At 36.4% G+C, this 12,261-nt stretch overlaps 1 protein-coding gene across 13 annotated transcripts in view; it reads right to left on the reverse strand.

Moving 5' to 3' along the window:
* PREPL (prolyl endopeptidase like) overlaps positions 1 to 12,261 on the reverse strand; it is a 32,301-nt gene that overhangs the window by 13,094 nt on the left and 6,946 nt on the right. For 10 of the 13 annotated variants that reach the window (XM_063328617.1, XM_063328618.1, XM_063328619.1 and 7 more), the window contains exons 6-15: positions 11,460 to 11,583; positions 8,914 to 9,130; positions 8,139 to 8,324; positions 6,484 to 6,687; positions 5,557 to 5,732; positions 3,789 to 4,005; positions 3,441 to 3,590; positions 2,379 to 2,505; positions 1,220 to 1,326; positions 174 to 333 (exon numbers count right to left, since the gene is read on the reverse strand). In XM_063328617.1, coding sequence (XP_063184687.1) covers positions 256 to 333; positions 1,220 to 1,326; positions 2,379 to 2,505; positions 3,441 to 3,590; positions 3,789 to 4,005; positions 5,557 to 5,732; positions 6,484 to 6,687; positions 8,139 to 8,324; positions 8,914 to 9,130; positions 11,460 to 11,583 — 1,586 coding nt within the window. In that variant the 3' untranslated portion in view covers positions 174 to 255. Of the gene's footprint in view, positions 1 to 173; positions 334 to 1,219; positions 1,424 to 2,378; positions 2,506 to 3,440; positions 3,591 to 3,788; positions 4,006 to 5,556; positions 5,733 to 6,483; positions 6,688 to 8,138; positions 8,325 to 8,913; positions 9,131 to 11,459; positions 11,584 to 12,261 lie in introns of those variants that run through there. The other 3 variants (XM_063328621.1, XM_063328620.1, XM_063328622.1) reach the window with 2 other exon arrangements.

Below are 12,261 nucleotides of genomic sequence, written 5' to 3' on the forward strand. Positions count from 1 at the left end.
TTAAGAGCTCCTGTGAAATCCAAAGCCTGTGGCAGTTCATAGGAACTTTTTAGAAGTCTGCAGATTTGTAAAACTTATTCTAAAGGGGCAGCCCTATACTTCTTAAAATAGGTAAAAGCAAGGAAGACTAATATATAAAGTTGTGATGTGATATATAGAGTTGAGAGAAGTACCTCTTCTCTGGAGAAGGGGTTTGCTTGTCATATAAATAAAAATCTGACCCGAAGTTCTTCATGTGGTCAGTGTGTTTATTAGCTATTTGCAGGATTTCATGTGCTGTTGGAGATGGCATACTTCAAGTTCTTTGTTCAAAAAAGCAAGGTGTCTTGCAACCTAAAATAATGAAAATATTTTATTACAAAATAAAAAAAAATCCTTGCACTATAAACATTCAGATTTTGCACAGCTATTCTAATCTTCTTCCTTTCCCATACTAATGATAAGCAGTACCTTGCCCTACGACGAGGCTTTTCCTGAAATAATTCGTTTTGGGAATAACTACCACAACGACCAAATAACATTTCCTAGGATTTGTTAAAATTAACAGTAACAAAATTTGTATCCAGCTGTGATAGTCTGAGACATCAGTAACAATATGTCAGGTCTTGGCAGTATTTTGCTTTTAGCATCGTGCTTGTACAAAGCGCAAAATGTTGAAGCCTAATTGTAGTAGCGTCCCTTGATAGTACAGATCATGCATTTCAAAATGTGAAGATCAAACCCATCATATATGTTTTACTCGTGAGGAAGATGGAAGTAAATAGCCAGTATGACAATTTTAAGCACTTAATACTCCACAGTGCAAGACTTTTCCTGATGGAACAATGTTTTGCACAACTTTGAACCTTTCATTCAAAGCTCTCAGCACATTACAGTGGGAGTTTAATACTATTTTGAGGTGTAAGGCACAATGAGGTTCAATAATCTAGCTTTGTCACTGGCTCTTTTATATATATAAAAATATAGAGAGATATATCATTTTTTATATATATAAAAACTCCTTTATACATATATGAAGCTAGCAGTTGCTCTTGCACTATGTATAAAAGGCTGCAAAAGCAACCTTAATTTCAGCAGGTGGTTGTGTTTTTTTTTTTTTTTTTTTTTCTTCTAATACTTCAAATGTACACTCAGTGACTGGATGAACTCCTGAGGCTGAAGTATCAATCGAGGGGACCACCTCCCTCCAACCTGTTATGGACCATAACAGGGAACATACCTCATTCAGCGAATCCTCCCAAGATGAATCACAGTGACTGCCATTTGCCTGGATGTCTAAGATGATATTAGGGATCCAATTTCCTGGAACAATGAAGCTTGTGATCGCTTGACATTGAATGAACGAGGGAAAAGGTAAGTGGGGATGTGAGTTGTTTAGGGATAGATAATTCTGCCTTCTGTACTGACAGAATTTCTGTTGTTCCTTAAGAAAAAAGAAGGAATCAGCAGCTTGCTGGATGAACTATTTGTATGTCTATTAACTACATATTTGAAAAAAGTTTATATATTTTGCATGTTTGTTCTCTGAGTCTTTTTGGAAAGACGTACTTTTTTTTCTTTCTGAGCAAAGACCACAACATCAATTGCAGCATCTGCTATCCTTTCTCAACCATTGCAGTTGTGCCGCTAGCACAGAAAGGGGCATAATGAAATTTAGAAAAGCTAATGCAAGATCTATTTTGGTACTAATGGTAAAAGCCTCTGCCCAGATTAGATGGTACTAGGAAATAATAAGGCTTGAATGTGCTTTTTCCTGGAAACAGTCCCAAAGCTAGTGTTAAGTTTCAGGTATAAAAGCGTCTTGGCATTGTTGTCATTCAAACTTGGCCTAACACCTGCAGTTTTAGCAAACTGGGAAAAGCAGGTTTTTATACAGCAGCAAAAATAAGATTTTTATCCATGTGTTGTTGAGAACTGCAGTCTGACCGTATCAGTAGCTGGACTAGACACCATGGGTTCAGCGAGCCCTCTCCAACAGTCACCATATTTGAGGCCTAGGAAAGACTAAGCCCAACTCATATTCTCCTACTCTTCTTTTTTTTTTTTTTTTTTAATCTCAGAGGGTTTCCTGAACCTGTTGTGGTTTGTCACTATTAATATTTAACACACAGGTTTAACTATTTTCAGGCAGATTTAAAATACAGAGATACCTGGTCCCTCTTAAGGCTCTGGAGAGTGCATCTTAGCTGCGGTTTATCGATTTGTCGGTATGACTGCACATCTCATCCTTGCACATAATGGAAATTACTTCAGAGCTTTAGATACTGGATCGTATTGTACAAATAAATGCATTTAAGGAGGAGTCAGTCTCAATGATGTTTAATTATATGACTGCTAACGTTCTGGTTTAGTTATATCTGTATCTGTAATGGTCTTACCTTTCTTATTTGTGTTGCTGACATGATCTAGCACAGCCTTTCTAAGTTTCTGAACATATCGTAGAACTCCTGCTAGTGGTATCCGTTGATCATTTTCATATGCCGTGATAAAAACTGAAGGGTAACACTGAGATTAAAAAACAAAACCAGTTAAATACTTGACAACTGATTTTTCTCATAAAGTGAGTAACAAATTCTTCTCCACTTTACTTGTTATGGTTTATCTAAAAGCACATCTATTACATAATTGCCTGCTCTTAAAAAAGCACTTTTATCACTATAACTGCAAAAAGTATTTTGGTATGAAAAATTACTTCATATTAGGGGATCATCTACTTGCAAAAGGTAATCAAAAGCATCCTCTACCCACTGGTAAAGGTCTGATACATGCTGATTATTACAAAAGAAGGGTAGTCATAATCATGGAATGGTTCACCCTAGAACAGTAGTTGTGGTTTAGTTTTGCAATCCTTCTACACCTAAGAAGTAGTTGGTTTTATATAGTTAGATTTTACTTAATGAACCTATGCCATACAGCTAACACACACTGCTTCAAATAAAGATTTCCTCTGAGATGACAATGTCAAAGCTGTAGCTCCTTTTCCATTTCATTGTTTGCCTCTGAAAAGGTATTTAATCAGCGGAAAATACCTCCTTCCTCCTGTGACAAACTCTGCAAAACCCAGTAGAACAACAGAAACCCCCCACAAAAGGAGACAGTATTTTACATGTTGAGGTTTGTTATACGATAGAATAGGCTATTACTTCCTGGCAGTCCTATAAGAAAAACAGGTTTTGAAATCTATTGATTATTTAAGAGAAGGTGTTAGGTTAATTTAGTAGTCACTTTTGACTCCACATACTGCTAAGATTATTACTGAAATAGTTTATATTTGTATTGATGATTCATTTTAACACAAAGCAGCAGCTAAGACAATTCCAAAATATGGGAGTTTAAAGCACTGAAAAGGTAAAATAGACTTTTTTTTTAAAAATTCCAGTTATCCTCTTTTTGTTTTCTTATAAACTGCTACACTTTCCACACAGAAAGGATAGTTTTACCTGTGTCTTAATATTCTGGTATGGACAATAGCTTTTGATGTACTTCATACATTTTTCATCTGCTAATGGATTTCCCCATTCTTCCTGTTCTTCAATTGTCAGTGGGAGATGAGTTTTCATCATAGTATTTAGAACATCTACGAAAGGAGCCTTAGAAGTTGTTTAAAAGAAAAAAAAAAAAAAAGTTGGCAGATAAGACACAGGACCTCCAACGCCTAGGTCAAGGTTTTCTCAAACAAATGAGGAAAGCGAATTCTGAACTGGAATGTTTCCAATTCTGAAACTAGTAGAATGAAACAGAAAATACAGTTTAATGTCACAATCCATAAAAGGTCTGCAGCAACTCACCTGTAAAACCATGGCTCTGATAAGTTCCGGATCAGAGTTGCAGAGGGCTCCTGCAAGAACTCCTCCAGCACTGGCAGCTGCTAGTGCTGTGTATTTTGGCTGAGAAAATCCTAATTCATGCAGCAGCGTGATGCAAGCCTTAAGGTCATGGAGACCTTTGAGTTTATTTTGCTGACATCCATCTTTGTGCCAGCTAAGGCCTAGCTCTCCTCCACCCCTGAAATTTAAAGCAATTCAAGTTGGAGTCTTTTTGGAAAACATTACACAGCAAAGCTTCAGATAATGAAAGGCCAACAGCAGCCACAGGATTGCAAAACCATAGTTTGCCTTCCCAATTAACTCTTCTTTTCTCTGTTCTTGTTTTTACCCTCTATGGCTAAAATACACAACATGCAAATAAAAAAAATGCGTGCATGGGGACTGGTGAAAATCCTAACTGTGCCCTACTGTGCTTGTGTCCTGGAACTCACAGTAAAAGCACCACTTTAGGAAATGACACCGTCATTGTAGGCAATACAAAATCAGACACTAATATTATCTTTTTATATAGGAAACTATTAAAATATCTAAAACATTTTCAATACTTATATCACTAACACTGCCTGATCTAGTGGGAGGTGTCCCTGCCCATGGCAGGGGGGTTGGAACTAGATGATCTTTAAGGTCCCTTCCATTTGGGTCCCCAACCATTCTATGATTTATGAAAAACAGTAAAATAGCATGTCTTAGCTCCACACTGAGCCTCTAAGGATTTGTCTTCTGCGTGGCTTAAATTTTGAGACTGTTAAAAAGTTGCTTTGGGTTTTTTTTTCTAGTTTGTGGATTTCAAATACTACTTGAAATGTTATATTTTGTACTACAGAATTTTAAAACTTATTTATTTTCCTTTCTCCGCAGCTGAAATTTTTGTTCTAAGTCATCTGAAGTTTCCTTATTCATGTTTCAAGTTTAAAATTAATTAACTGATTAGTCTGCCAGAATTCTTCATCTTTGGATGAAGAATCCATCTTCATCTAGGACTGACTTCCATCTTAAGATATTTAGAGGGGTGGGGAGGAAAAACAGCACAATGTTTGCCACTAAATATAGCAGGCTGGATATATTCGTATGCCGAATTTGTTTTGGAACTGGTATTTCAAACAATTGTTCATTCTCTCCTTTCCTTCCCCTCCCTAAAGTGATTCTTTTGTTATCTTCTTTATCTACTGAATTATTATCTCCATGAAAATGTGAAGCCTATTGTACATACTGGTTCTATAAAACCAATAGATTTGTAGCCAAACCTGGAGACAAAGGATTTAGCCAATAAAAGAACAAGGGATGCAGGTTAAATGCTTCGCTGTTGCTGTAGAAGGCAAATGGCTTTCAGAAGATGCAGACTGAACATTAGTACACAATGCCCTTGGAAAGAAAGGGAGCTAGCATGTCATTGCAATTTGAACATGTTATCAAAATTTTTCTTGAGTAAGGATGAGACAAGTAGTAATGAGACTTCAAAAGATTAAAAGTTGCATACAAACATCCTTTTGATTTAAAAAAACCTAAATACAGTATGTAGTTTTAAGAGTACAATTTATTTCCTGAGGTAAATTTATTTTTTTGTTAAAAAATACGTTAAAAAAATCTAAAAAGAGTTGGAAGTGAAAAGCATGAAGAATTAGGTATAGCTACATGAAAAAATAATTTCTGTACCTCTTCAGTTGCGTATCAAGAAATGTCTGTATATCCCACAGATTAAAATCTTAATTCCATTTTATATTTGACTTACCTAACATGGCAATATGCTAATATCCACCCCTCTTCAATTAACATCAGCTTCTCTTCTTTAAAGCTCATGTTCAAATCTATGCCATAAGCTCCATATACATGAACTAGAAGTGGTTTCCTGTGTAGCTCTTTAGAATTCATATTATGAAAAACTGTAATTGGCACCGAAGTTTCATCCTGGAAATGAAGGAGTATTTTACAATAAAGGACATTTCAGAAATCTCAATGACACATGGCAATGAAAACTTCAATTATTTATTTTAAAATGTGTTTTTTTGATTACAGTAATTTTTTTCACTTAGAATGTACAAAGCACTCTTGAAAAATAAAGCGAGAGACTGAACCTCTGCTGTGTAGGCTTACAGATGCAGAGTATAAAATTCATTTAAGTGCAACACCTGAGGAGCTTTTAAACTACCCAAGCACCCAAGTCTTCCTTCCCCCTTTAACACCAAGAATATCTATTATTAACAAAATAGTTTACCACTTACTGCAGCACAAACTCTTTATTAACATCTCCAATTTTTTAAACTTAGGCTGTTTAAACTTTTCTTTCTTGATCTATACTGTGCAGCTGGTTGTGGGGGTGCTCTTTTCAACAGCTGGCATCTTTTTCATTTGCCACGGAGAGTACGATACCGCAAATCAACTAGCAATTCTAAGTTATACTATACCAAGACTCTTGACTCATCGTGTACTGTTATCCCCTCTAGCATACCCAGGTTAATGGGGAAAAAAAAATATCTTATCACGACTTTTTCTTGTTCTTCTCTATAGCACTGAAGAAAACACCCACTGTTTAGTAACTATAGCACCAGCTGCTCTTTACATTTTTTAAATCTCCATTCCCTGCCAAATGCATTTTCTTTAAATGGGTGGGGAGGAAGGGGAGAATAAAGGGAATGGGAAAAGGACTGAAAAATCTTACCTTGCTTTTAGCTAGTAAACGTGTAGTGTGACAATTCGTAATAATTGGTACCTCTTGCACAGCTTGTTCAATGAGATTATTTTCTTTAAATGAATATGCAAAACGCTTAGGGGGGTGTACTGGGGAGGTGAGCTGAAAATAGCAAGTGCTGGTGGTATGCTCAGGATGAGATTCCAATTCAAATTCACAGGCCCATGTAGGTAGCTGAGAAAACACAGTATTTCAAGTAAGACCATTACACTGCTTCTGTGAATTTTGCCTAGTGTGTCCTTCAGAGGAAAAGACTTTGAATATCAGGCTAATTATCTTCAGCTTGTATGTAGCATAATCTGTATTTCTTTTAAATTCAGTAATGAAACAGTCAAAAAATGAAAGACTTTGGCAAACTTTTCCCCTAAGGCCACTGGAGAAAGTTTAACAATGAAATAAAAAAGAAAAAGAAATCCAAATTCAGCTTAAAATGGGCATTAGTGCAGATTTTGTTTTTAAATTAAAACATTCTTTTAAATGATTCTGCATTGTTTTTATTTTTTAGATCCTGTTTCCCCTCTGATTTCCAGTCCTCCTTCAACATGTTACGCAGCCAAGTCCATGTCAGTTGTTAAGCTTTTGCTGTGAGTTAGCTCAGTAATGCTAAGCCACTGAAAACCCCTGCCTCTTAACTTTGTTCCTAGTGCCAGCCATTGTGAAGAACAAAACCTTTTCCTGGCACATTCACCCTCAGACACTTACTGCTATTATATTTAAGATTTTTAACTCTGCTAGGAATAAAAGAAATCAAGATTCATTCTTTGAGAGCAGCAGGGACATAGTCAAGCCCTCTGCCAGGCCACTACTTACTTGGGTTAGATTGCTAGAGACTTCTGAAATGGCAGCAAAAGTCCAAGTTCTCCAGAGCAACTGTAGACCCTTTCTGAATAAATAAACTACGACCATTTTCAAAAATGAAGGGTTCAGAGACCATACAGTGTACTTTGTTGAAAACCTTTTTCTGTAGCAGTTGTATAGAATGCAGCATTGGTAGCTTGTTGCAATAAACTTGTGAATAGTTCAGATATTGTATTTTTCAGGCAAACAAATCAATTAGATATTTTATCTGAATGGTCTAAAGAAATGATGGTTTTGAATTGAGTCCCTTTGTTTTTAATCCACCAGTATTTAGCAACAACTAGAGAAGGGAAGAAATACTTTGCACAGATTACACTGTAGTATTAACTCTTCCCATTTACTATGGGACAGTGTTCATACTTGCCTTCTGTATGTTCTGATCTCCCTCTGTGGGAGGGCCAGGCTTATTTCCGTTATTACACTGATGAGTGTAACTAAAAATAGGCCCAGTAAAACCAAGTAGAGTGTTTAAGGAATCAAGTCCTATTTTACATTACAAATCAGCTGTATTGTAAAGAGTTTGACTGTAATAAGTTGAAGAAAGAACCCGCTCATAGGATGGCTGCTCTCTAACTTTCTAAGTGCTGCCATAAGCCACCAGATGAAATCCTAAAGAACAGCCCCAGGTAATACAATTGGTTTCCAAACCACTTCTAATCTTGGAATTTATCTTTCTTTTCATTATAACGTTATGTTAAAAAAAAAAAAAAAAAAAGCACTGGAAAGATATAAAGATATTATGCTGCTTAAGCCAAACTAAAACATACCTTTATTGACTGAACTGAATGTGAAACAAAAGAAATCACGTTTAAGTAAAGATGACCAGCATTCTTCAGGAACATAATACAGCGATCACTGAACATCTCCAAGTCTACTAGTTTGGTTTTCTTTTCCAGTGCATAAACTAACTGCCAGTTCTCCATGCCACTAGAAGCAACTGGTGCCTTCATCAACTATAAAAACAAAAAACAACCTTGCATTACTAAGATGTAATAAGAGTTACAGATGAGATGTACAGACATACAGGTGATCTCATGCAATATTTTTACTGCAAAAAATTATTAGTTTGTATTGAGGGGGGCGTTGCCTGACTAAAACTGGTGGTTTTTAAACTCTCTTTCCTTGGGCAGAATGGAAGAACAATTCAGTAACGTTTGGAAATATAAGTTCAATTCTTGTAGATTAATCTATAGAAGATTTTCAGGCAGTTGTTAAGCACTTTCTGCGTGGCCAGCAGAACTGTAGGTGGCTTAATTATATACACTGAGATCGCCAACTTAAAATTTAATATAGGGGAAATGACTGTTAAAGCATACTCGTTTCTCGATGTTGCCAAAGGAGTTAGAATCAAATTACCATGCTACAGGTGAGACTCCATGTACTACTATCAGTCTTTCAATCCGTGCAGCGCTCTATGTAATTCTCTTAAATTATTTCAGTAAGCTGTGAAGCACAGAACTAAAAGCCAGCCTTACTATTTCTATATGATCTGCAACAGGTATCTGAATGAATCCCATGAATCTTGTTATCAGTTAAAATTACCTTATATTCTGCAGGTTCTCCGTATGTAGTAAGAATATATAACTCGTCATTTCTGTGCTCAATATGGTAAATGAGCCCTTTTGTTCGTGCTTGTACAAGAGCAGGTAACCTAAAAGGATGTCTACAGTCAACCAGCCAAACTTCCGAGGTTGTCTTGCTGTTGCTGTTGATAGTGAGAAAACGCCTATCTTTTGTGCAATAGATGTCCACAAAGAATCTATAAGGAAATAATAACAAAATAATAACAAAAAAAAGGAAATAATAACAAAAAAAAAGCTTAAACTTGATATTACTATTTTAAAAATGCATTGGTTGTTTCAGAGTCATGGGCTTCCACCTGCAAGGTAAGAAACAGCATGCCTGTAAGCAGGCTGGGGAAATTCCAGACTACTTGGTTACCAAACCCACTTCTACTGCATTTATTCTGGGATTCAAAAACCCACAATCTTGTGTGTGGAACCTGAAATCTGCAAGGAAAGCAGTTCAGTTGTTGCCCAACTGAATTCAGGTTTTTGCACCACTGAGACAGACTGGAAGCTCACTGATTCAGGCAAAAGGTAGAACTTTTTATTGAGCTCGTAACCCTATTTAAAAAAAAAAACTCGTAACAGATAATTAAATTGAAATTAATAAAGGCCATCACGTGGGAAATGCAATAACAAAAGGAAAGCAGGAGCTATTATAAATCGATAAAAAGCCTAAGTGCTACTGACTTAACTTTGTCTGAAGAAAATAAGACAAAAAAGACTATTTTTTAAAAAAAGTACAGAGGCCTATATGAGGCCCACTGAGGACAGTGTTGCAGTGATAAAGCTGGAAACTAGGAACTGGTTTTGGAACTATCTAAGAAACTAGGAACTATCTACTGGTTTTAAATGCTTCTAAAATCCAGAAACAGAAAACAGAACAATAACCAGTGGCTGGATCCTAATATTAGACAAGTTCAGGCTGAAATTCAGATTCAAACTTCTATGAGTCATCCTAATTAATTGGAATGTCACATCTTGGGACAGAGCAGTTTCTTTGCCATTTTGAATCTTTAAGACTGGATGTCTCTAAAGACAAAACTGTCCAACACAAAGATCCAGAAGGTTTCATCAAGAAATTGCAGGGTTGAGTACTGTAATCTGCATCATACAGATCAGATACATGACTGCAATAATGATCCCTCTAGACTTCAAAATATTTGACTGGTGAAGGAAAGGATGCTTTAGATACCATTTTCAGTGCCTTTAATTATTTGCAGGTGGAGGAACTCCAATTTTTTTGGTACTATTGTTTTTTTCTAATTGCACCCTCCTGACATCTTTAGGAGGACAGGCACAGTGGGGGATCTAAAGTCTGCAAAGAATCAGCCTCCTGCCTCTCTAATACACACGAATTTGGCAAGAGTGCGGCACTGCATTCAGCAGAGATTCCAACAGTTCAGCTCTGCTAACCTTACCTCTAAGAGAGTCAAGCTGAAAGGCAAGTCATACTTATCAAGGTCAGAGTCCTTGGGGAGATTACAATTTTTTTTTTGTCTTTTTAGCTTTTTTTTTTTTAAGGAAGTCGAGAAATTTTAAGCTTCTAAAAAAGATATATATTTGATTGCATCTAAAAGAGCTGGTTAGATGTAGAACGGAACTGCTCAATGGCAATATAAAAGAATGTCTTGCCATCTCCAATGAACAAGTGAGTTCTGCTATGAGCTGCAATAGCACATGAACCTTTAGAGTAAGTTTCTAGTAGATTTACTGTAATGACTATGACCTTCAGAATTATGCCAACAGTTTCCCTGTGGGGGAGTGTCAGGTCAGTGCAACTTGATTTTCCAAAAGTATGCATCAAATGCAGCTGGAACAAAAGGATCTTATTTACTCCATCTCAATTGAGGATTTTTTCCTTTTTTTTTTTTTTTAAGATGAAAGTATAATTGAAATTTCTTTACTTAGTATGTAACTTGAATTAAGAATAATCACAAACATTTATGGAATGCTGTGTAAAACTACCATGTGCTACATGGCTGAAAAAACTAGTTCTGCACTCAATTTAGCAAGAGCTTTCTTGTCTTCCTAAACCCCTGCTTAAAGAAAGGTTATTGAGAGGGTATTCAGTCAACAATGGTTCTGTCTCTGGGAATGCTGTAATGATTTTGCTCATCCATTACCCAGAGCAAGGATTAGCCTGAACTTCTATGTTTTTTAAAAGATGTATCAGACATCAATAGCAGAGAAAACAAAATGAAATCCACAGTCTGATTTACCCTGTATGAAACTGTCACACATTCATTAAAGGACACCCTGACCTGAGACTGACCTTGACATTTATAAACTCAGCTGAACTCGTGAGGTAAGAGAGGAAAGTTAAATCTCTGTTGATCACATCAAGAAGAGAACAGAACACATTCTCAGACTGCATAAGGCACTACTGACAGCAGAACACAACTTAAAAATGCCTTTTACCATTTGGAATACGGTATGAAAGAACTTGTTTTCCAAATCAATTATATTTTCTTATAAAATGCTCTAGAATATATAAAGGACTTGTTATATTTTAGGTATTACCTTGCATCTTGTTCTGTATAAACTAACTCAGTATGTTTCTGATTAGTGAAAGTGGTCATAAACACATTCTGGCATTTAAGGTTCTTCTGACTTGTGTAATACAGAACATCATTTGTAGCCCATTCTGGAAAAAAAGACAAATGCATATCAAATTTGGAACAGCATATACTATAACTGAGAGAAAAGGGAGCTCCATGAACACTGGACCCAATGCTAAAAAAGGTGGGTTGCAGCTGACATGGAACTGAGGACAGCACTTCTACATCCCAGAGGCTGGGATGTAAGCCTGTGGGGTAAGCCACAAAAAGATTTTTTTCCATGCTTTCTCTGAAACTCACAGAACAAGACTGTAGTAATATACTAAAAAAAAAAAAAAAAAAAAAAAAAAAAAGGCAGAGGATAATGTTCCAGGGCCCAGGAAGAGGAAGCTCTTGACCCTGTGGGGGCTCTGGAGGTAACAGGAAAATAGAAGATGTGTGGCTGTTTAAAACTGAGCAGAGAAACAGAGGTTTGCTGGAGTCAGCAAGATAATAGAGGGTATGAGCTCTGCACCAGTGCATGTGACTGCATGCAAACCGTTTAGAGAAAAGAGATGATGTGTGTGCCCCATGCGTACTGTCGAGATAATTCTACAGTTTTCTATGCTTGTATATGTGTTCATCAACATCATAAATGTGTAAATACAGGAACCTTCCTATTCTGAAGTTTAGTAATCTGACAGATCCAGCCAAATTACTGCTATCTCTGCTGCTCCTATAGCCACCAGAATGATGTTTAATACATAAGCTTTAAAAAGTTATTG

Source organism: Chroicocephalus ridibundus, chromosome 3 (assembly GCF_963924245.1).
Source record: "Chroicocephalus ridibundus chromosome 3, bChrRid1.1, whole genome shotgun sequence".
NCBI classification, from domain to species: domain Eukaryota; kingdom Metazoa; phylum Chordata; class Aves; order Charadriiformes; family Laridae; genus Chroicocephalus; species Chroicocephalus ridibundus.